General features: G+C 38.4%; 2 protein-coding genes across 6 annotated transcripts in view; both read left to right on the top strand.

Annotated features, from left to right (window-relative positions):
* sulf2a (sulfatase 2a) overlaps nt 1-6971 on the top strand; it is a 129037-nt gene extending 122066 nt beyond the window's left edge. For 2 of the 4 annotated variants that reach the window (XM_057845631.1, XM_057845632.1), the window contains 5 exons: nt 28-170; nt 255-363; nt 457-490; nt 835-888; nt 5821-6971. In XM_057845631.1, the coding sequence (XP_057701614.1) occupies nt 28-170; nt 255-363; nt 457-490; nt 835-888; nt 5821-5851 (371 nt within the window). In that variant the 3' untranslated portion in view covers nt 5852-6971. Of the gene's footprint in view, nt 1-27; nt 171-254; nt 364-456; nt 491-834; nt 889-1025; nt 1404-5820 lie in introns of those variants that run through there. The other 2 variants (XM_057845633.1, XM_057845634.1) reach the window with 2 other exon arrangements.
* Nucleotides 6972-11530: 4559 nt separating this feature from the next.
* The window catches only part of arhgap46a (Rho GTPase activating protein 46a), a 48701-nt gene continuing 36355 nt past the window's right edge, over nt 11531-23876 (top strand). The window contains exon 1 of one of the 2 annotated variants that reach the window (XM_057845894.1): nt 11531-11707. In XM_057845894.1, the coding sequence (XP_057701877.1) occupies nt 11694-11707 (14 nt within the window). In that variant the 5' untranslated portion in view covers nt 11531-11693. The remainder of the gene's footprint in view (nt 11708-23876) is intronic. The other variant, XM_057845895.1, reaches the window with a different exon arrangement.

Below are 23876 nucleotides of genomic sequence, written 5' to 3'. Positions count from 1 at the left end.
CACCTGTCTACGCCCTCTGTGCCTCAGTGGGGCCATTCTGTGCATGCACTAGTGCCAACAACAATACCTACTGGTGCCTGAGGACCATCAATGACACACACAACTTCCTGTTTTGTGAGTTTGCCACGGGTTTCCTGGAGTATTTTGACCTGAACACAGACCCATACCAGGTATTCCACACAATCTGAATTTCCATGCTTATCGGTGTGAATAATGTTGAGTTCAGCTACAGTGTATTTGTATAATTCCTGCAGCTAATGAATGCTGTCAGCACCCTTGACCGCAACGCTTTGAATTCAATGCATCAACAGCTCATGGAATTACGAGGTTGCAAGGGACATAAGCAGTGCAACCCTGAAAAGGGTGAGCGGACGAGGCCCTAAAGGCAAACATGATTGATTGTAGCGTCTCCAGTCATGTCAGTGTGAGATTAATGTTACTTCTATTTCTTTTCAGGAGGCAAAGAGCGAAACTACTTTAGTGAATACAGGTACTTTTTTCCTTTTCTTTCTTCTGATTACTTTTACAAACGCCGCAGATGGAATTCAGTTTTACAATAAGAACCCGGGGAGGTTTTGGCTTCCCTCTTGTGTCTTTGCTTGTTTTCCTTCTCAAATTACTTTGCCGAAGTTCCAACCATTTTGACTCTGGAACAAAGCATTTAAAGAAACCTAAGATTTATTCTCTCTTCGTCTTGAAATGAAGTGTAATTTCTAATCTCTGCTTTTTCTGTGTGTGTGTCTCTGTGCATGCATGCGTGGGTGTGTGTTTATACCTGTGTGTTTGTCTACATGCATTTGCTCTGCACATATTATCGTGCTGTGCATGCTTCAGACCAGTTTATCGTCGAAAGAGGCCAAAAGTGAAGAAACCGTCCTCCAAATCGCTGTGAGTTTGTCATAAGCCATCTGTTCTCTTGTAGCATGCCAAGCACCCATGGCAAACCATCTGAGACTTTATTTGATAGCCTACAAATGTCCTGAATTGTCCATTTACGAGTATGGTCTTTTGTCCTCTGTACTAAGATGATTCTACAAATACGGAAGTTGAACGACTACAGTGGTACCTCTACTTACAAACATCTCTGCATAGAGAATTTTCAGGTTAAGACATGCCTCAATGGGAAAATATTGCCTCTTGTTACGTTAAGAAATTTCAGGATACGAAAGACGAGAATACAGTATTGCTAGTACTCACAGCTCCCAGAGTTTACTGAATGTAATATACTTATAGCTGCTCTGCTGTTGGCTATTGCCTAGCATTCCTGGCAACCAATTGGCTAAGAGAGACCTCTACTGTATGTGTGTATCCCAGCATCCTCTTCATTCGCCCTTCGTGTTCCGTCAGCTTTACATGAGTGCATTAACTTTTATTCTTTACTCTATTCTTGTTTTTTACATTATGCACAACTCTGATTTTATGTTTATTGTGCGATAATCTAATTGTAACATGTATTTGTTACATGTTTTGATGCATTTTTATGCATTATAAAAGATTTATGTCTGAATTTTGGGGGGGGCTTGGAACGGATTAGGGCAGGGGTGTCCAAACGTTTTGCAAAGGGGGCCAGATTTGGTCTGGTAAAAATGTGGGCGGCCGACCTTGGCTGAGGTTCTTTACGTACAACAAAAATATATTTAAACAAATTTTAGCAAGCCATTCTGTTTCACATTTGCTTTTTAATATAATTTCAAGTCTTAAGCATGTGTTTTGGTTCATTTGAAACATGCATATCACATGCAGTTGAAAATTCACTTTTTTTTCTTAAACAAACTAGCTTCAAGTTGCTTCAATTTCTCGTACTGTTCCTTCCCTGCAATCTTGTCGTACATATTAGCGTGTCTCGTTTGGTAATGTCGCTTGACATTGAACTCTTTAAAAACAGCCACTTCTCCTGGCAAATGAGGCAGACACACTAATTGCGTATTTCAGTGAAGAAATGGTCCAATTTCCACCTACTCTTGAAGCGCCGGCCCTCACAGTCAACTTTCCTTTTTTTGTTTATTGTCGCCATTTTAGAAAATTGGGGGTAAAACGTGCAGTGATGTCACTCAGAGTGCTGCTGCCCTCTAGTAGATAAATGATGAACAGCATTCAGTGCAAACTACTTCATATGCTCCTCAATTTAGTCTATGTGCGGGCCAGACGTGATGGGTTTTATGTCAGAGGCTGCGGGCCGGATTAAATTTGACCACGGGCCGCATTTGGCCCCCGTGCCAGACTTTGGACATGTCTGGATTAGGGCATTTACATGAAAAACGGGTCTCTATTTATGGAATTTTCAGGTTTCAAAACTACTTCCAGAACCAATGTATTTCTTAAGTAGAGATATAATTGTATTTTACTAGTAATGCTTCTCCCCTACTTCTGCCTTCAGCTCCTGTACAGTATATTTCAATGCACTGTCGAACAACTTCAAGTAACTAATAGGTAAAACTGCACTAGTTGACTACGATTATCAGGACAATTGTGTTGAAAATTATTCAACCCCCACCCCCCACCCCGTTGGAGAATTTTGAGTATGATGGATGATGATGATGACTCATTCATAATCACATCACATTAAGACTTCTAAATTGGCTATTGCTTTTGCCCACATGATATATTATTTGATCTGCCTATGAGTGAGCATAGACTTGACTATCAGTTGACGGAAAACGGGGCACAGGTCCGTTCTGTTGGGGGCCAATTTTCAAAAACCTAAAATTCAAATATTTTCAAAACCAGAGCTGCTGCCGACCAACCTAAAACCAAAACATGCACCTCCCTTAGACATACGTATATGAGTCTCCGTGAGCAGCGGCATCAAAAAATTAAAAGTCGTTTCTTAATAAAATCCCAATTAATCATTTTATAAATAAAAGTACAGCAACACTTAAATGACTCTAAAATTCTCAGATTTTACAGGAAATTCAGAGATAATCGCCTACATTTTCAGTATCAAGTAGGAGTATTTAACAGTTTAATAGTGACTTTTTTTTTTGTGTGCAATTTTGACACAAGTTTTCAACAGCTAATAAATTACTCGATTTTCACATCAGAAACTTAGTAATTGAAGAAAACATGTAGAATCATCTTTATTTTACTCAACAAAAGCAAAATGTTAATTTTTCAATAATTAGTCACAACTTATTTAGGTTGAATTCCGATGTCACTATTGCCTCAGCAAATCTTGCTTGCTATCTGGCCCTCGTCGTTTTTAAAATAAAATGTTACATAAAATAAAGCACGTAAAAGCCAAATTTGTTTTTATGTATGGACACAAAATATCTAAATCACGAGTATTTAAATGGGCAGTTGGCTGAAAATTACCTGATTAATTGAATCGAATGTAAAATTACGCTATTGTGTATAGATACAAAATCCAACGTGGCAAACGTCACAAAACAAAGAGCTTTTTAATTTTAAAATTATTGTAAATAATTGCGTAAATCCCGGAATTTCTCTCTCTCTCTCTCTCTCTCTAGCTAGCTAGCTAGCTAGCTAGCTAGCTAGCTATCTATCTATCTATCTATCTATCTATCTATCTATCTATCTATCTATCTATCTATCTATCTATCTATCTATCTATCTACATAAAACAGTCTAGATTATTGGTTAAAAGCAAAAAAAAAATGGGCAGTTGTCACTCATTTTAAGTAAATGTTTCAAACTAAAGTTACGCTGATTTTTTCCCATTTCATTTTTATCACAATGTTTCAAAGTGCATACATGGTTCTATTTTATATAATTATTACCTTGAATCCTCGACCAAATGTCTCTCGAGACACTCCTGCCTGCTTGTATGCACTAAAACTTTTGTCCTGTTTCCACCTAAATCCCTTAGAATGCAGTGTTTCTAGTGCATAGTTGTCATTCTACTAGTTCCCAGAAATGTTATGCAGTGGTGCTCTGAGATATGAGTTTACTTCATTCTGTAATCATGCTTAAAATTTAAAATACTTGTTTATTTACAGTTGATAATAAGATAAATATATAAATAACAATCTGAATGCATTAAAATACTAGAAATAAAAAATATTGCATCTTGTACCATAAATAACAATTCCCCATAAGTCCCCATCAGTCTGTTCCAGCTTCCCCCCAAAAACAACTCAAATTATAAATATGCCGGAAAACACTCAAGTGACTTGAAGTTCTGCTCTGAGACCCCCAATTTGGCCAAATTTCAAAATTGTCCCATATGCATGTGTGATACATCATTGAAAAGTTTAAAATCTAAATTTTCTGGGGGAATAAAAATTTTGAACAGGAGGGGCATTTTTTTTTTTTTTTTAACCCCTAAACCCTAACTCGAGGTGAGAGCATGAGAGAGCATAATTAAAGACACCATGATTTTATTGAGATATTATTGTGTACTTACCTTGTTTCGATCCAAAAACTCCATGTAGCATGTCTCACCTACTGTCAAGACACAGCTATGAATGGCCACAGCTGGACTTTCGGGGGATTTTATGAGTGAAACACGGTAATACAATATAATAAGGGTCGGAATGCAGAAATCGTAGACATCAAGGAGTGGTCGAGATTTTCTTTTTCAAATATTTACCCTTTTAACCATTTTTTCCCCGTGTTTCTTTGTTTGGATCTGTTATTTATCATCTAAAATATAAAAAAAATTCAAATAAGCAATAGTTATGTGGTACATATCCATGACCTATTTACAGACACTATTTTTTTCATTGTGATGTAATTTGTTTAAAAGTTTAAAATATGCGAGTGAATAATTTCAGAAAGTCGTTTTTTTTTTTTAAACTAAATATTAGACATCCATTGATGATTGTAAGCTAAAAATGATAGACATTTCAAATAACAAGTATAATTACTTACCTTTTTTTATGGCTCGGTAGAGACAAAAGCGATTGGGCGGTCTCTGTAAACGGGGGTCTCCAGGGTAAAACGGACAAATTAAAAATAGTTGAGGGGCTTAATGCACCATGAAACTGCTAGGGCAGTATATAGACATTGTTCTACATATTGTTATATGTTCTACATATTGTTCAAACACAACAGTTCTTTTGGCTTAAAATACAGCAGTTTATTTCAAAGACAGGTGTAAGAGCAGAAACTGCTTTTTCAGCCTTGTTTGTGTTTTCTGCCATATTTATATGCACAATATGCAGGCTGTATTTGTATGCTATGCTGATCTGAATCACAGTAATTGAGGCTAAACTATCATGTGCAAAAAACATTTAAACTTAAATGAAAATCTGCTTAGAAGAAAAAAAGGCATCAATCAACTTTTGATTCATACGAAGTCGTGTGCATGTAAACCATAATAGTTTTAGGAGGTTGATGGCAATGCAAATTTAAGATCCATTCTGACTGGTCAAACGATTAAAGGCTATAAGCTTTATACAAAGCATACAACACTTATGTACATGTTAGTATTAATTTACCATGTCGGCATGCAGTATGCGTTTTGGACATGCTGTTATCGCTACATTTTTCCCCCTTAAATCGTCTGCAGCCCTATATGGACAATTCACTGCACTCGTAGGATGTCAGATAAATGTTCCAATAGCTTTGCTCAAACTCCTCCCTCCATCCACATTTTTTAAATTGGGTCATATGGCAAAAGCTTCTTCTCCTGACTGTCTAAACCTTCAATGGAAACATTTAAACTTTTTTTTAAACTCTATTTTCATTTTTTCATTCATTCAAATACATGTAGATGTCATGTTGCGTACTTACCACGTGTCTAGTAATGGTCATTTTGTTAATTTCCATATCTTCTTAGCAGGAACAGACCACAACTGGAGACCTGCTTTCGAGTAAATGCTGCAAGTCACTGATTGATTTGATGTGTTTTCTTGACAGGGGTCAGATTTGGGACGGCTGGGTCGGTTAACCTCCTGTCTTCCATTTCCAACCACAAGGGGCAGTCCTGCTATACTCTGATGACATCATTAGTTTGGGTTCTGATTTCTGACACCCAGGCAGGCGGCATGAAGAAACTGAGAAGCTCATAAACTCTGTAATTATCAGTTGTTCTTCATCACACATTTCATTCTCACGTCAAGGTCCGTCCACGTGAACTGGATGCTGCGATTTGAACAGTATGTGTATGCACAAGCCACTCAGTTTCACTGCTTGTAGAAATAAATATTAGCTTTAATCATCTTTCATCCGTGTGACACTGGACAGGAGTGGACCGAGCTGTTGACTCTGCTGCTACTCATTCATGTTACTCATGCTTAGAACCTAAACCGTAGCAATATGATCCATGGTCGTGATACCTTCTGTCTTTACCCATATGAACGCTTCTGTATACTGATGTGTGAACGCTTTGAATTTCCTGAAGACAGACTGACCTTTGGCCATGACCTTTTGTATCTCTGTTCAACTTTATCAATGAATGTCCCCAATGAACCCTTCTCAAACAAGCGATGCATGAGGGGTATCAACATGGCACTATTTGGAGAAAAGGTCCTATCAAGCCCATCCATTCAGTCCAAACTATCTGATTATTGGCAGAATGTGTATTATTGTTGCCATTTATTTTCTCCTTTTTAAGAGAATAGCACACAGTAGATGTTTCAATCTAGCTTGCTATACATGGTGCTACAGGATAACCATACAGAAGTAAACTTGCTGTACAGTACAAGTTTGTAATTGAATGTATGTTGTGCAATTGATATACTGTAAATGTTTACAATATTTTTATAATACTGGAGAGGCAGACCTCATTGTGTGAGCTGAAACAAATGGACTACTATCAAGGGGAATGTAGGTTGTCCTTTGCTACTTTACATGAGAAAAGCACTTAAAAGGATTCACTGTGAAGACTTCAACCTACAACATTTATTATGTGCCAGAGGAACAACACAGCGATGTTATGTACATGTTCATGTGACTTTAAGAACTCTGCTTTTTTTTTTTTTTTAGTTTGTTCAATTTTGTTTTCTTAGCAGGCCGTAGACATGAGTGCTGACAGTAAATGTGAATAAAGTGTTGTTTGATCAAAACAAGACATCAGTCAGTACTATGTGTCCAGCAGGGGTCACTGTCTGTCCATATGGCAACACTTGACGAACCTGAGCCAGAATTGATCAAACTGGTCAACAAAAGTAATATAAAGATAATAAAATTGTCATAAAGTTGAAGGCAACAGATTTTTAGAAACAAGTTTGTCGTCCCGAGTTATCAAAACGATTTGCATTGATTACCCCTATTATGACAAGCTTAAATTCATAAGATTTAAACATTTCAGAACCTGTTTACGTAAGAATAGTGGTGTAATTGATATTTTACAGTAACCCTTTTGGGGAAAGTGGTCACTACAGTGGACAGATATTCAAAAGTTCACACTTTAGACCTATAACCTTTTATAGAGTAAGTGATTAATATTTGCCATCAAAAAAAAAAAAAAAAAACTTTGGGGGACATTTAAGAGCCTTTACCCTGAAGTGAATCTTATTGGTAATTTAACAAAAACATGTTAAATATTAATTATTATCATCTTTGTTTTAGTTAATCATCATATTTTTATATAATTAGAAATGTATTATCTTAATAAAAGCTAAATCCATGAAAGAAAAAAATGAATAAAAACTGAAATACACTCTGGTTATGGCTAGGGATGTCTCCATCACATATTTGTGCACCTGAGTCAGATTCACCTGATTTTGAGAATCTGCCGATACCGAGTCCCAATCCGATACCGATTTTTAAATTTTTTATTCTTTTTTAATTTGATCAAAAGTTTCAAACATGTTCCAGTACAGTACTGTTAACAGTACTTCCTTTTCCGCTTTTTACAGGAGTGTTGTAGAGTATTACACGTATTTTAGTTTCTCTTCGCAATGCCATTGTTTCTCTGAATTATTTTGTTACTTTTTAGCCCTTGATTTTTTTTTTCTTTTTTTAAGAATTTATTAAAATCCTGATCCTTTCATCTGATTCGAACCTCTGAAAAATGGCGCAATCGTCCCGATTTATGATCTCGTGATCGGATCGGGGACATCCCTAGTTACAGCCCAAGTAACACACTTGATGAGATTTTTTCCCCCTTAGTATTTAGCTCATTGAATGACATTGACGCCGATCAACGTCTATTTTTTTCAAACTGGGAGGACTGCCCGTGTATGTTCATCTTTCAATGCCATTGACAGTGCTAGATGTCCAATCCATTTTGACTGGGAGGGGCGAATTCTTAAGGAAGGTGTAATTGATGTAATACTACTGTCATCTATAGCAGTGGTCTCCAACCTTTTTTTGCACCTAGGACTTGTGTGACATGGACCTTTTTTTCACGGACCGGCAATGTGTGGCAAAAGATTACAGTATATATAAAATAAAAAGACAGTGCTAAAAACGGCTTTTAAGTGCAGGGAAAATGTAACTCACCACATGCTGAATCAACCTTTTTTAACAGCGTCCTCTCCTAAAACTTGACGGCAAATATCCTTGGTCGCAAGCATAATGAGTTGAAAGGTTTCCTGGCTTTAGCAAAACGGTCCGCCACGAGCTGTGATGCTCTCAGAGCATATCCTTTTGTTGCCTCGTTTGCTAGCCTTTAGCCACATATCATGCAGAATGGACATGGTTGTAGGCTCCTCTTCTGGCTCAGCAGGTGGCCTTTTCTCCATAAAAAAGCCGTCCAAAGATGTCGCCATCCGCAACACACAGCCGTCAGCAGCTAACATTACTGTTTACATTGACTGACGCTGGGGTGCAAACACCCCAGTTAGGGCGGTTATCCACTAGAGGGCGACGTACACACATCTCTACTCAGATTAGTATTGATCAGGGGTATCCAATTCTGGTCCTTGAGAGCTCCTATCCAGCTTGTTTTCCATGTCTTCCTCCTCCAAATCCCATTGATTCAAATAATCAGGATCGTTATCAGGCTCCTGCAGAGCTTGCTGATGAGCTGATTATTTGATTTAGGTGTGTTAAAGGAGGGAGACATGGAAAACAAGGTGGATAGGGGCTCTCGAGGACCGGAGTTGGATACCCCGGGTATACAGTCATGTGAAAAAATTAGGACACCCCATGAAATATTGTTCTTTATTAAGAAATATTCACATATCAATATCTAATCTTGTTTTTCCTTTATCCCTGGAAAAGAAAGTGATTTAATTGCAGGTAAACAACAAAAATTAACATGGTTTTACTCTTTAAACCAAATATAGCAACAAAAATGCATATTCTAACTGAGGAAAAAGTGATGACACCCCAACACCTAATAGCTAGTGTTACCCCCTTTGGCTGAAATAACTTCAGTGAAGCGCGTTTTGTAGCCATCTAGCAGTCTTTGACATCGGTCTAAAGAAAGTTTGCCCCACTCCTCAACACAGAATACTTTCAGCTGTGAGATGTTTGAGTGGTTTCTTGCATGTACAGCTCGTCTCAAGTCACCCCACAGTATCTCAATGGGATTAAGATCTGGATTTTGACTCTGCCATTTCATTTCTCCATTTTCACCCAGTCCTTGGTGGATTTACTGGTATGTTTGGGTCTCTCTCATGCTGCAGGGTCCAGTTTCGCTTCAACTTTAATTTTTTCACAGATGATCTCATATGTTTCTCAAGCACCCTCTGATAGACGATAGAATTCATGGTGGATTCTATGATGATGAGCTGGCCAGGCCCTGCCGAAGCAAAGCATCCCCAAACCATGACACTTCTAACTCCATGCTTCACAGTTTGTATGAGGTTCTTTTCCTGGAATTTTGTATTGGGTTTATACCAAACATGTCCTCTGTTCTGGTGTCCAAATAATTCCATTTTAAATTCATTTGTCCAAAGAACATTGTTCCAGAAGTCCTGGTCTTTATCTACATTCTCTCTGGCAAACTTCAGTCTTTGTTCGTGGAGAGCAAAGGTTTCCTCCTTTCACAACTCCCATGAAGGTTAAACTTGAAGTCTCTTTCTGATTGTAGAGATATGCACTTTCACATCAACAGTAGCTAGAGCCTGCTGTAAGTCCCGTGATGACATTTTAGGGGTTTTGGAGACTTCTTTTAGCATCTTGCGGTCTGCTTTCGGGGTGAACTTGCTTGGACGGCCAGACCTGGGCATATTGGCAGTTGTTTTGAATGTCCCCCACTTGTAGACTATTTTCCGGACAGTGGAATGGCTGATTTTATATTCTTTCGAGATCTTTTGAAATCCCTTGCCAGACTCATAAGCGTTTATAATCTTCTTTCTGAAAGCCTCAGACAGCTCTTTTGATCTCACCGTAGTGTTTTTTCTCACTTCAACAGTCAGGGGCACACCAAACTAAATGTGAGGTTAAAATAAGGCAAGCCTCCTTCAAAACACTAGGTAATGATGTTCTAATCACGTCCACCTGATGTGAAACACCTGTGTGTGATTTTAGCCATTTTTGGTGGGATTGAATGTGGGGCTGTCCTAATTTGTTCCCCAACAGAAATTGCATTTATTCAAAATTACATTTTACAGAACGTTATTCAGTTTTTTTCCCCAGTTTTAACTGTTTATTTCTATTACTTGAATCTCTCAAGATTGTTAAAATTGATATTAAATATCTCTATGACCAAATATGTTACAAAATACACAGGCTTCCACAGGGTGTCCTAATTTTTTTACATGACTGTAGATGTGTCAAGAGGCACAGACCAGATTGCGGTCGTTAACAAATTATTCAGTATACTCTGTACTGCTGCAATGATTAATCAAATAACTCGAGTAATTCGATTAGAAAAAAAGATTCAAATTAAATTTTGATGCTTCGAGTATTCCTTTAAGTTATGTTGTAATGGTTTGTTTTAAAAGTGTTCTAGTGGCAACAGTGAAGATGACATAACATCACATGGCTGAATCCTGCTGCTCCCTGTTAAGCCCAACATAGGCCAAGTTTTTTTTTTTTTTTTTTTTTTTGGGAGCTAATATTTTTAATGCATTTGTAATGAATTTTAAAGGTATATTTAGTTTTTTTTTTTGTGGGAATATGTGTTTGAACCATTTGTTAATGGCATAGATACATTTTTTAAAGCATTTTATAGTATTTAAGCCAATGGACTTTTGCTATGTAGATTAGCCAATTTTTGTTTTGTTGTACTTACGTAGATCCTCATTTATTTATTTTTTAATACCGTTTGAGGCTCAGCTCAGGTATTTTAATTTTTTTATGTTCCTTATCCGATTACTCGATTATTCGAATTGACTAGTTCATCGATTAATCGACTCTTAAAATAATCGATAATTCAATAACATATATAATAATCGAAAAGATTTTTTTTTAACTACAATTCGACCCTCCAAGTCAAAATGGACTGGACGTCTAAACGCCGTCAGTGGCAGCCAATTACTGTAGATAAAAGTCATAACTCGTACATGAAAAGGTTCAAGTTAAAATTGATAATGGCTATTCTTGCCACATCTTGTTGTGATTTCTGTTTTCAAATACAGTAGCAGTAGCATTTGCCTTTAAAAAAAACGGTTTCGTGTAGTCCAGTACAGCCATTGAGCATTGGCAAGTGGGGGTCTACTGCAGACCGCTAACCAATCCCCTTCTCTATCTCCACCCCCCGACACCACCTATGACTCACGTGCGGGGGCGGAGAGACTCCTTTTTCGGATTCCCCAGTGGAGGACTCCCCCCGCCTGACGCTACTCTCCACTCGGACCGCTTGGTGTGCTTCGTGTAACCACTTTCATCTTCGGAACCCGAGCACAGACCTCATTCTAACCTGCTTTTGCGTCCTCTTTTACAATGTGAAGAAAATGGCCGGGACTAGGTAAGTTTTTTTTTTTAAATTTGACTTTATGTGGAAAAAAAAAACGATAGAAAGTTTGAGAAAGTTTTCTTGTCTTGCTGCCTCGCGAGCAATTTGCCGCCCACCGCAAACCACACTCGATAGTGACGTTGATTCGTGATTATTTTCGCACTGTATCTCGAGTAATTAAAAAAAACACCGGTATTTTGTTCGATGCCGTGTTCATGACCATTTCAATGTGACGTTTTGCTTTGAACGTACAGCACCGCATGCAATGATTTTTGTTTTATCGTTTGCGTTTCGAAAGCAGGGGGGGAACAGTTGTTCTACAAGCAAACATTTAGGCTTTTATTTTATTGAACCCGTACACCGTTTGGCCATATATAGCGCCTTAGGTGCTTTTAATAGCACCAATAAACAAAACAGAAGGCAAATGTTCCGAAGTCATTTGCCACTCAAAAGTCGTATTTGTACTGGTGCTCCGCAACTGGGATTTGTCTCGAGCTCCTAGTTTGAAGTTTCCCACATGGCACTTTCTTCAGCATCTACACAGGCTGCGTTCAAACTCAGGTTTTTATGATTTTCACGTGCTTTCACCCACGAATTGTATTCCAAGATACTTTATATGTAGATTATGATGCTTCTGTTTTATGCAAAATCACCTAATGCAGTGGTTCTTAACCAGGGTTCTATTGAACCCCAGGGGTTCGGTAAGTTTAAGGCAGACATGTCTTAAGTCCGGCCCAGGGGCCAAATGCGGCCCCTGGTCATATTTCATCCGGCCCCCAGCCTCTGTTATAAAATCAATAACGTCTGGCCCGCACACAGACTTAATAAATTGGTCAGCAGTACTGCTGTCAGCATATGAAGTAGTTTACACACTAAATGCTGCTCCTCATTTACCCACTAAAAGGCAGCAGCACTCTGAGCAACATTACCCCATGTGACCCTTAACTCCCAATTTTCTAAAATGGTGACAACACAAAAAAGAAAGTTGACTGCGATGGCCGACGCTTCAGGGATAGGTGGAAATTGGACTGTTTCTTCACATACGCAACAACTGTGACCGCCTCATTTGCAAAGAGACAGTTGCTGTTTTTAAAGAGTTCAATGTGAGGCGATATTACTAAACGACACGCTGACATGTACGACAAGATTACAGGGAAGATACATAGCGAGAAATTAAAGCAACTTGAAGCTAGTTTAATTTCACAGCAGCAGTATTTCGCAAGAACCCGAGAATCGAAAGAGAACGTCACAAAGGCTAGTTGCGAGATTGTTGATATTATTAATTAAAAAATAATAATAAAGCAAATGTGACACACAGAATGGCTTGCTAAAATTTGCTTAAATATATTTTTCTACGTAAAGGACGTCAACCAAGGTCGGCCCCCGACATTTTTACCACACCAAATCTGGCCCCCTTTGAAAAAAGTTTGGACACCCCTGGTCTAAGGGGTTGGGTGAAGGTTAAGACCAGTGTTGTTAATCTTACTGAAAAAAAGTAATTAATTATAGTTACAAATTACTTCTCCCAAAAAGTAATTGCGTTAGTAACTCAATTACCTGAATGTAAGAGTAATTAGTTACTTGGCAAAGTAATTGGTGATAATTACTTTTTTTTTTTCCTCAAAAAAAAAAAAAAAAAAAAAAAAACATTGGCCACACTATGTGAAGTTTTTTGTGAAGGTTTTTGGTACAATTGGCCCGAGCCCAATTCTTTACCCTAATTTACTCTTTACCCTGGATCAACTGTTAAAAGTTGTTAGAATTGCTCCCATTATTGCATTAGTTCCCTTCTCTCTACTTTCGACATATGAAAGTTTTAAAACTGTTTCATCATTTAAAGATAGATTCAAGTCAAGATTTTGCCGATTTAGAAGTATTTTATATAAAAAGTTACTTAGGTTCGCTAGGAAGGTTCTCTACAACAGAGCCGTGCTAAAAAGTCTACTGCTTCAAGATGGCGGCTGTCTACTAACGCATTTAGTGCCATGTCTGTCATTTTGCATCTAGTTATATCTATATACAGTACATGTGGTATCTACCATGTCTACCATATCTACCATAACATGCGGGCGTAGTTTGTAGGCTATCGGCTACAACATGTATTTTTGGAGCTACTTAGCATCGCGTCTGCTCGGCGTCACAACTTTATTGCCTCTCCCCACTCCTGCTCTGCTCTGTCGTCTCGGTGAGTCCGTCTCCCTCAGACTTTTCGACCAATATAGTAACGCATAGTAACGCATGCCTTTCCGTCCTCAGTAACGGTAACGGCGTTGCCAAGATGAGAAAAGTAATTAATTAGATTACCCACTACTGAAAAAAATAACGCCGTTAGTAACGCCGTTATATTGTAACGCCGTTATTAACAACACTGGTTAAGACACAAAGGGCCTTATTTTCATACTCTGATTAAAGGCCAATTGTCATTTTAGACCAGGTTTTGGGCTGAGGAGAAACTAGTTTGCTCAGTGGAAGGTTGACTCACATTTCATATGAGGACTTGATAGGAGTAGACTGATAGGCAGTGTGAACTGCGCAGATAAAAAAAAAAAAAAGGTCACATTTTACGCCGTGAAAATGGCATGCGATGCAAGGATGAGACCATAAAATGACAATGTACACATTTTTAACATCACGTCCCATGTTATACATTTAAGCTGTTCAGACCAAAGGATACTCAGTTTCCTATTCGCCAGCTGAACAGGACAGGTTAAAAGTAAAATAAATAAATATAAAATAAAATAATGTAGAATGTAAGAAAAAAATCCAACGTGAAAACTAACTGCAAAACACCAAATTTATTTGTGATAAATTTGAATACATTTCAATGAGAATTTGCTTGCTAGCTTAGCTATATCGGTTTTGAATTTGGAAAAAAACATTATTACATTTCGAAGGGTTCAGTGAATGCACATGTGAAACCCGTGGGGTTCGGTACTTTTAGCAAGGTTAAGAACCACTGACCTAATGTCAAGTACATTTGAAAATTAATCTTATTTCTTTGCTTGAACTTGGCTGCAAAAGGCCCTACACTCCCATTTAGAGCAGGTTTGTACAAAGTTTGATCTGGAAGGCCATTTCATCCTGCCAGCCATTGTTGAGCCACTGCCATATCTACTACAAATATTTGACATAGAGCTCACATAGCCCACAGCTCTATTTAAAAAAAAAAAAAAAAAAAAGATCTCAACATTGGTAGGGACTATTTAACAGCATAACCTACATTTGCACTTTTTGCTCGGGATGGGACATTAATAAGACCAAGCCGATCGGGTGAACGGGGGTCAGGGCTAAATTTCTCACGAATATGAACCTAATTAATTGATATGCTAAACCAGGGTGCTCCTTACATCGATCATGATCGACCAGTCGATCGCAACGCTAGTGTGGGTAGCTCGCAGCATCACCATACATAGTTAATTATGATTATGTTGGGTGTATGTTGTGTTGTGTGAGCAACATGTGAGGTTATGATGCACCCGTCTCTCTCTAAGCAGCTTCTTGCTCACATTTTCGAGTTTTTTCATTTCCAGCAAGTTCACTACATTTCTCAGTTCAATTCATGTTAACAGTAGAAAATACAAAAAGGACACTTCTCAGCAGCTTCCTACTCAAGTTATGCAGGTTAGCAAGTTCACACAGTTTAATGCTATGCTAACTCTGATGCAGGTCTGACTGTCAATAGCAAAATTAGTGGTATGTTTCCCACCTCCACAACATTGGCGTCTTTTTAAATTGCTTGCAGTGGCTGCCGCTGGCCGAAAAAAAAGCTTCTAATATCCCTTGTCTTTGAAGGGGACTGAGGAGGCGGCAAGTTGTCGACATGTATTTCTGTCGGGGATGTGTGAGTGTGTGCGTGTTTTGGAGGTGGGTCATGTCATCAGGCAATCAAACGTGCAATGTAGGGGGTTAGGGAGACTGGCGCATTCGGCATCTGAAAATGGTAAATATAAGGTTGAATATAATGTATATAATTCACTTAATAATGGTATGGTTAATTTTATCCTTACAACATATGGGAAGACAATCTAAATTACCTGTATAACTGAACTCATTATATAATGCATACAAGGTTGCTTAAAGGTTGGTGGGGAAAATTTTAGCATCCTGGTAGTGTTATGTCCCTACCGTTCCTATGCAAACCTACGTCCTTGGGTGCAGCATGAAAAATATGAGTGTCAAAAGTATGGGTGTCATGACCTTGACAACTACCACTTGTCTACCATTAATACTTTCAGTTTCGAGAACAAGAGAACTTGTCAACCAGACCCCAGATGCTAAGTTCTATTGACGAAATTCTCATGTCTCCCAGTTGCCTGTCAAGGACAAAAATTGACGTCCAGTTCATTTAAAATGGGAGGACTGGCTGTGAATGCTTGTGTTTTAGTGTCATTGATGGCACTAGATGTCCAGTTTATTTTGACTGGGAGAGTTGGCAGCGAAGCCTCTTTCAGTCAACTTGGAATGGCCATCTAGCTTTGGCAATGGTAGCCAATAAGCCTGCAACAACTAATCGATTACGTAAATCGATTAATAAATTTGATGCCAAAGAATTATCAATTTTTGCCGGCAGCTATGAGCAGTCCCGTTTGGGTCCTTGTATCTGAGGCTGTGCGCACCAGTGATTAGAGCAAGAGAGTAAGAGAGTTCATTGCTACACTCAGGTTGAGTTGCTGAATCAATATTTACGACTTGTTGAGTTAGATTGATTTGAGTCGTGTGAATTTTGATCCAATGTGCCGCCGTCAGAGGTGAGTAAATGAAGTCAATTGTATTGTTTGTATTCGTTGTTGATGAGACGTTAGTCTAAGCCTGTCGCAATATGCAATATTTCCATTTATTGCACGATAAATAAAAATGAAGGCGGTAAATTTTCCGCTGCGATTTATCGCCTAGCGCGCACGTGCGGCAGACATGCTGATGGACCTCTATAACTGTCAATGGCAGTGAATGAGTTAATAAATTGGTTTTATATAAAGGCGTAGAGTTGGTTTCCTTGACTTATTTTTTGGATCTTGTGTCAAGTAAGGTCAATTTTGCTCCTTTCTTATCCTTTGAGGGAGTGAGGAACAGAAACTAAAATAGGATATTATCTCACTGTTACACTGCACAATAATGTGCTGACCAAAGAGAACAAAGTATTTCCCTAGCTAGATGGATCCTGCACATGCATAAGCAGGATGTCCATCCTTCAAGCATTTTGACAATAGATCCCATAGAGAGGAAGTGATTCTCAAACCTGTATGACAACAACAGTGTTGATGTATCCTTGTCTTTGCTACTTTTTGTGGACCTGATCTGATGTTGATAAGTAAAGTAACACTTTTCTATATGTCCAGTGCCTGCCATATTGACACTGTAACGAAATTATGGTGATCTGCCCTAACTCGTTTCTCTGTACTATTGAAGTTATCCACTGTATTTCTTGGGGCTCAAAATAGCGGTCAACATGGACTTTGTTGGGACTTGTTTCTTTGTGACTAGTTTGAACTGCACCTGCAACAATGCTAAGATAAAATTGTTAATGATGTTGCATTGTTAGTGGAGATTGACCGATATGGTTTTTTTTAGAACCGTTACCAATTTTTAGTATAGTGGAACCTCTACATATGAAGTTAATTCGTTCCAGGACCATGTTTGTAAGTCGAAACGGTCGTATGTTGAGAAGGATTTTCCCATAAGAATACATTATAATTCCATTAATTTGTTCCACAGCCCAAAAACCTCCACTAAATCCTTATTAAATACTGCTGGTACTATTACAAATGGCAGTTGCACATAGCAAAAAATAAATAAATTATAAATATAAATCGGAATATTATTACATTATTACAGGAATTATTATTATTATTGTAACGAATCAGGTTCTAATGTGGCGGACCTTTTTTGCTGTACCTGAATGCACCGTGGGGCCGACGTGACGGAGGGAGCGGTAAGGTTGAGAGCTTACTTTCACTTTAAATGTTTTCATGAGAACACTGTCAACTGCGACGGACAGTACTGTAGGTGTTTTGTGTTCTGAAATATATGATAATAACCTGTTGAAGCTGGCGATTACTTTGGTGATGTTATCACAATAATTATTGTCACCTTAATTTACAAAGACTGGTGAACAGTGGTCGGAAGAGGACCGTGGAGATGTATTGTTGAGCCAATTCACGGATGCGCATCCCACGCTCATTTTTCTATAATTTACATCATCGTTGCAATGGTAAGCGTCACCTTTTTCCTTGTTTCACCACCTGTACCAACCTTTTTGAAACCTGTGTTGATTTCTCTCAGAAGAAAATCCACTGTGCTTCGTCTGCGGAGACTGCGGTGCTGTCATGTCGTCGGATGTAAAAAACAAATGGCGAGTCAAATTTTACGTCAGATGTCGAAAGATCGGGTTTGGAAGCGATCGTATGTCGAGGTACCACTGTAGTTAGAGGGGCTAGTAACCGATTTTTGGAGCCGATATTCATATGATGGAAAATTGTAAAAAGTGGCGAAAAAATTAGAATAATGCAAACACTGAACTTCATTGAAATGCCTGAAGAATGTTTATTTAATCACACAAATAGAAAATAGCTAACCCAGAGGTTGTGGGTTTGATTCTCCACCCTGATGACCTCGTCTATCCTTGAGCAAGATAATAAACCCCACGTTGCTCCCGATGCTGCGTCACCAGTAGGTTGATGAGGATATAGTGTGAAGCGCTTTCAGGGCCTTAAAAAGGCGCAATCCAAGTGTAACTCCATTGACCATTACCATTTAACCAATCAGAGGACAGGGTGAATACTACTAGTGCATGAGACAGCAGGAAGGAGAGAAACGTGCGGCTGCATCAGAGTTGAAATAACCCAGTTTTAAATGGATTTGTTCATATCGTCCAATCGGATTTTTAAAAATGGTCAATAAGTCAAATTGCCAAATATCGGCACTGATAATCGGCCCGGCCAATAATCTGTCTCTCTCTAATTGTTAGTGTTTTAGCATTCCATTTTATCAGAAGTCATAAATGTTCTTCTTAGTTTTGACATGTATCGAGTTTGAGACCTGTTACTTTTCAAATCATTTGGGCCTTTTGCCCAGGCTTTCAAGATGTGTTGTTTATTTTTGAGTCACGCAGAGGTAATTTAACTCATCATTTTAATAACGAATAATTCTTAAGACTTAAGGTTTGGTTTATGTACAAGACAGGCCTTTCCCATTTTTATGTGGCACCAATAGCAAGATGGAATTAGAAACGACAAAACACAATTTTGCCCACTTTAGTCTTGCCCACAATGTTATTTATTATAATAAGTAGGGATGTCACAATACCATGTTATTGCGAGTTTAAAACTGCCTCAATGTTGTTTGACCTCAGTCTTGCTATTGTCATGTTCCTATGTATGTTGCTTGAAATTTTGACTTTGGAAAGGCGTTGTAAAACGACAACATATCTTTCTTGGCCCCGTCTGCAGTTTGACACCAGTTTAGGAAACTTTATGGTGGTGAAACTGCTCTAGTGCTCAACAATTTATAACAATTTTTATCTGTGGCAAATTTCTCAGAACAGGATGTGTTCTTAACAAACCATCCAGTTTCAAAGCATAATCCCTGACAGATGAGCTACTGCTGCCCCCAAAACTATAAATTAACGCATTTTTGGTCAGACACTGACCAAATTAGACAGAAGAATATATATTTTACGTTTGCAATATATCAATCAGTCTCTTAGCTACAGACTCACATGGACCCACAGAACAAGCATTAGCATAATCACAAGGCTGTCCTGCATTTCTAATCCAGGCGGACCCGCATACTGCACCTTCACTTCCTCTTTAGGACAATCAGGACTCTTCTCTGGATTCGTGGTCCGTCGCTGACCCCCCACTCACCCTGTAACTCTACTCTGGGATTAGACGTGGCCTCGTTTGTCATGTCAGCAGGGAGGTTTGGGGAGGGATGGTGGGGGCCTTGTCCAAAATGAACTTACAAACTGCTGCTGATGGAAATGGGGCAGAGATTGGTTGTTCAGCTAGGACAGCATTTTAGTTTGCTTGAGTTGGTCATCCTTATTAGAAGTATCCATTCAAAGATTTCGTACGATTATTGATTATGAGTATTGTTAACATCCAAACAGGTTAATTTATCTTCTCTTGTTTGAACAAGTGACCCTATTGTTCCTACTCTTGACAGCTGGTGAACTAGACAGAGAGGCCGCTGTGTGTAGTAAACACACAGATCCCCTCCTTACTTTGCCCCTCCGCTGCACATGTTCACTCTCGTCGAGTATTTCTGACTCGAAACATTCTCACGTGTTTCCTTAGTAAGGAAAAAGGGGATTTTAGGAATGACAGTGACTTGTTTGGGAAGGAGTTTACTAACACTATGGAGAGTTAAGTCCCAGCCGAGAGGTTACTGGTGGACGATACAAACTTGTGCCAGATAATATTTTTGGAAATTAGGTGGACAAACATTGAAGATTTACATGAGTTGTCATAAAGTAACATAGTAATAGTAACCTGTTTTTTTGTTTTTATTTTTCATTTTTTAAATGCAGGGGCCAACATATTTGACAGCAAACGCAATCAACAAGTGGAATCCATTTAAGACTAATTGAAATAATGCCTAGGAAATGATGGTTTTTGTTGAATGACCTTGTTTAATCCAGTGCCATAAGTGAAGGGAAATTGTGTGCAGTTTTGGATCAGGGCAGCTGTTAAACTACGTCACCCAAGACCTGTTGAAATGCCCTCCTCTTGTGCCTCTGATTCGCCCGTCCCTCTTGTGTCGAAACAACAGAGTCCACGCTGAATGAAGTTCACTTGTTGTTCTGACAATAGTCTGCATTGTTCTGTACCATTGCAGGCTTTAGTTAAAATGGGCAGTTGGGCTTTGTGATGCATATGATTGTGAGCCATCACAGGACATTCTCTTAAAAAGGTAACTGCTTTAGATCCAAAAAGGCTCTACTAGGGATGTCCACAATCCGATCACGAGATAGGAAATCGGGCCGATCGCACAATTGAAAAATACACATTACATGTATTATTTTTTAGCAAAAAGTAATCAATTAATCCAGAAAGACAAAGGCATTGCCAAAAGAAACAAAAATGTATACATTTTATGCTCCACAACACTCCAGGAAAAAGCGGGATAGGAAGAACTGTAAACAGGGTTAGGGTTACAGTATTGTAACATGGTTTGAACTTTTGTTCAAATAAATAAAAAAAAGAAAGAAAAAACTTTTTGTAATTGAATCGGGAATTGGTACCGTCACATTCTCAAAATCAGGCGACTCTAACTCAGGTGCAAAAATATGCGATAGGGTCATCTCTAGGCTCACCTGTTGATGACTTGGATAAAAAGCGGCCAATAAATAAATTAAATTTTATTTATTGTACAATACAGTATGTATCAGTGTTGTCATCATTACGGTAAGTTCTGACTTGGGTACAACACCTGCATAATAAACCTTGATACGGCACCGAACATTTTTTTGTGAAAATCGAAACCTAACTTTTTCACACATAACTTGACACTAATGGTATACAGTGTTGTTAATCTTACTTTAAAAAAAGTATCTAGTTACAAATTACTTCTCCCAAAAAATAATTGAGTTCGTGACTTAGTTACTTGGCAAAGTAACTGGTGTTACTTTTCATGTTTTACACGCTTTTACATGATCCATTCTATAATCCAGTCTTTAACAAAATCAAATATTTTTATATTAACTGATTGAATTGAACAGTTTTTTGTTTTTTTTTTTCATTTCATTTTTAAAATTCAAAACCCGAACCTTTTCACCTGATTCCAAGCAAAAGATATAGAAATCTAGATGCAAAATTACAGACTTGCCGGCATTAATAAACAGCCGCCATCCTAAAGCGGTAGACTTCCCTGGAAGGCTCTTGTAGCAAACCTTCTAAGCGAACCTAATTCATTTTTTTATCTAAAATACTCTTAAATCTGCAGAATCTTGACTTGAATCTATCTTTAAAACAAGTATTAAAACTTGCACATGTCGAAAGTAGACAGAAGGGAAATTATAGAATAACGTGAGCAATTTTAACAATTTATAAGGGTTGATTCACAACATTAATTGAATTTAGTTTAAAGCTGCTAATACAGAATGGGGTACTTGAGTATTTTATTTACTGTTTTGAAGTGTTAACTTGATACTGAAATAGTCGTTTATTGAAGCCTAAGAGGATTTTTGTACTTTTTTTTTTAACTAATGTACAAAACATTAAAAGCAGCAAATAGCTGGGGGGCGGCTGCATCAATAATCGATTTATAATCGAATCGTACCCTCTGAATCCAATCGAATCGTCAGGTGCCCAAAGATTCCCACCTGTAGTTGAAACGCGTCGTGAATCATGACCTGTCCCTCTGTAAATACTTTAAAATACCGGTACTAAAAATATACCTAGCACTACATTTTTTTACATGGAATAAATATGGTATTTGTACCAGTATGTAAAAGCAGATGGTTCTCATCATTAAGAGAAGAGGCACAAGTATATGTTGACGCCTTGAAGGCAATTTTGCTTTTATTTTAATGCCGGTGAATCATATTAAACTCGACCAAACGGTCACATTTGGAGAGGTTCAGCATATTGCACTTTAACCTAAACCAGACCGTCAAGTTCTTAAGAGTTTTAGACCTATGAGCGGACTCAATCCTGTCAATCATTCCTGTGTCGGGCGATACCAGATGGCGTGAAAAAGGTATCAAAATTGATAGTTACACATCTTGACTGATTGCAGTCATTGTGATATGTAATTAATTTGTATGAGTTTGCAGCAACTGTCAGTGAGGCATTGTTGGACTTAAACGTTTATGGATTGTTAATTTCTCAAATGTAATGTGTCATATCCGAACGTTAGGGTTTTGCCCTGCCTAGAAACCTGCTTTTCAATGTTTGAGTCAGAAGACATAAGGCGGGGTCTGTCCTTTTGACATATTTTGCTGTGAAAGACGACCCTGCAAAGCACACAAGAGTGGAATTGACACCGACAACTGCTGCTGGGTACTGGAATGATGGTGGATTGTCACATGGGGTGCTTTTTGTATAGATTTGAACACGTCCCCTCACAAAGCGTGTGCAATACAGTTATTGTGTGTAGCAATACTCAATAAAACAACGGGGCTATCAGCACCTGAGATTCACGCTTACATTACAGAGATTTTCAATTCCCTAGCCACTTAAGAATGCTTAATGAAAAATGGCAAGCAAACAGTAGAACAGCTTGGGGTAGTAATGGCCCTTTTGGTTGAATATTAATCAATGATGCAAACAAAATGTTCCATTAGCATGTTAACTATTTATAAACACTGTCGTGACATAATGTTATTGATCCAAACTGGCAGTGGGGCTTAATGGTTTGGAACAATGGATTTTGTACTTGCTCTTTTGCTTGCACGTGGCCAGTGGAACTTGAAAATAATTATTTTACCAATGTTGCGTCTTAAGTCAGGTATGTTTGGGTGCTAACATTAAGGATGCAACAATACTTGGTTTTATACTGAAAATTCGATCCAAATGAAAAACTCCAAGCATGTATTTTCTGAATTTATTTTTGTCGTCTCTCTCGCTAAAATGTATGGCGCAGCTTTGCCTCGATAAAACAAACTCTGCTGCTAGCAGCCCCCCTCCTCCCCCACTGCATGAAAGGTGGGAGTTGTGGCGCACGAGAGTCATTGCTCGTGAGGAAAGATTGTAACTTAAGGAGGCGGCTTGCTGGCTTCAATATCGTACAGATCCGTTGTTTGGCCACATTTTGGGTGAGCTGATATGCTATCATATTAAACAAAGACTGTCTTTATAGATACGCACAACAAAGTACGCCAATATAATGTTGCCGACTTGGCTGCTACGAAGAGCCTCAGATTGACACCAGACAGCTTAAACCCTGGGACACAGAGCGCTAACTCACGTTTACATGATGAACAATGAGTAGAAAATTAAGACCGCTGTACTTGAAACTCGTCCTGTTTATGAAAGTTGATTGTCAAGTGCTGGTGATGTGCTGTAATGAGCAGACGTGACTTCTGTGGCGTTTAACTTTTTTTAATGCCCGACAACCAGTGTTGGGAGTAACGCCGTGATAAATAACGCCGTTACGTAACTGCGTTATTTTTTCAGTAACGGGGTAATCTAACTAATTACTTTTTCCGCCGTTACAACACCGTTACCGTTGCCCAACACTG

This window comes from Corythoichthys intestinalis, chromosome 9 (assembly GCF_030265065.1).
Source record: "Corythoichthys intestinalis isolate RoL2023-P3 chromosome 9, ASM3026506v1, whole genome shotgun sequence".
Lineage (NCBI taxonomy): Eukaryota > Metazoa > Chordata > Actinopteri > Syngnathiformes > Syngnathidae > Corythoichthys > Corythoichthys intestinalis.
This window is presented reverse-complemented; position numbering and strand designations above follow the sequence as displayed.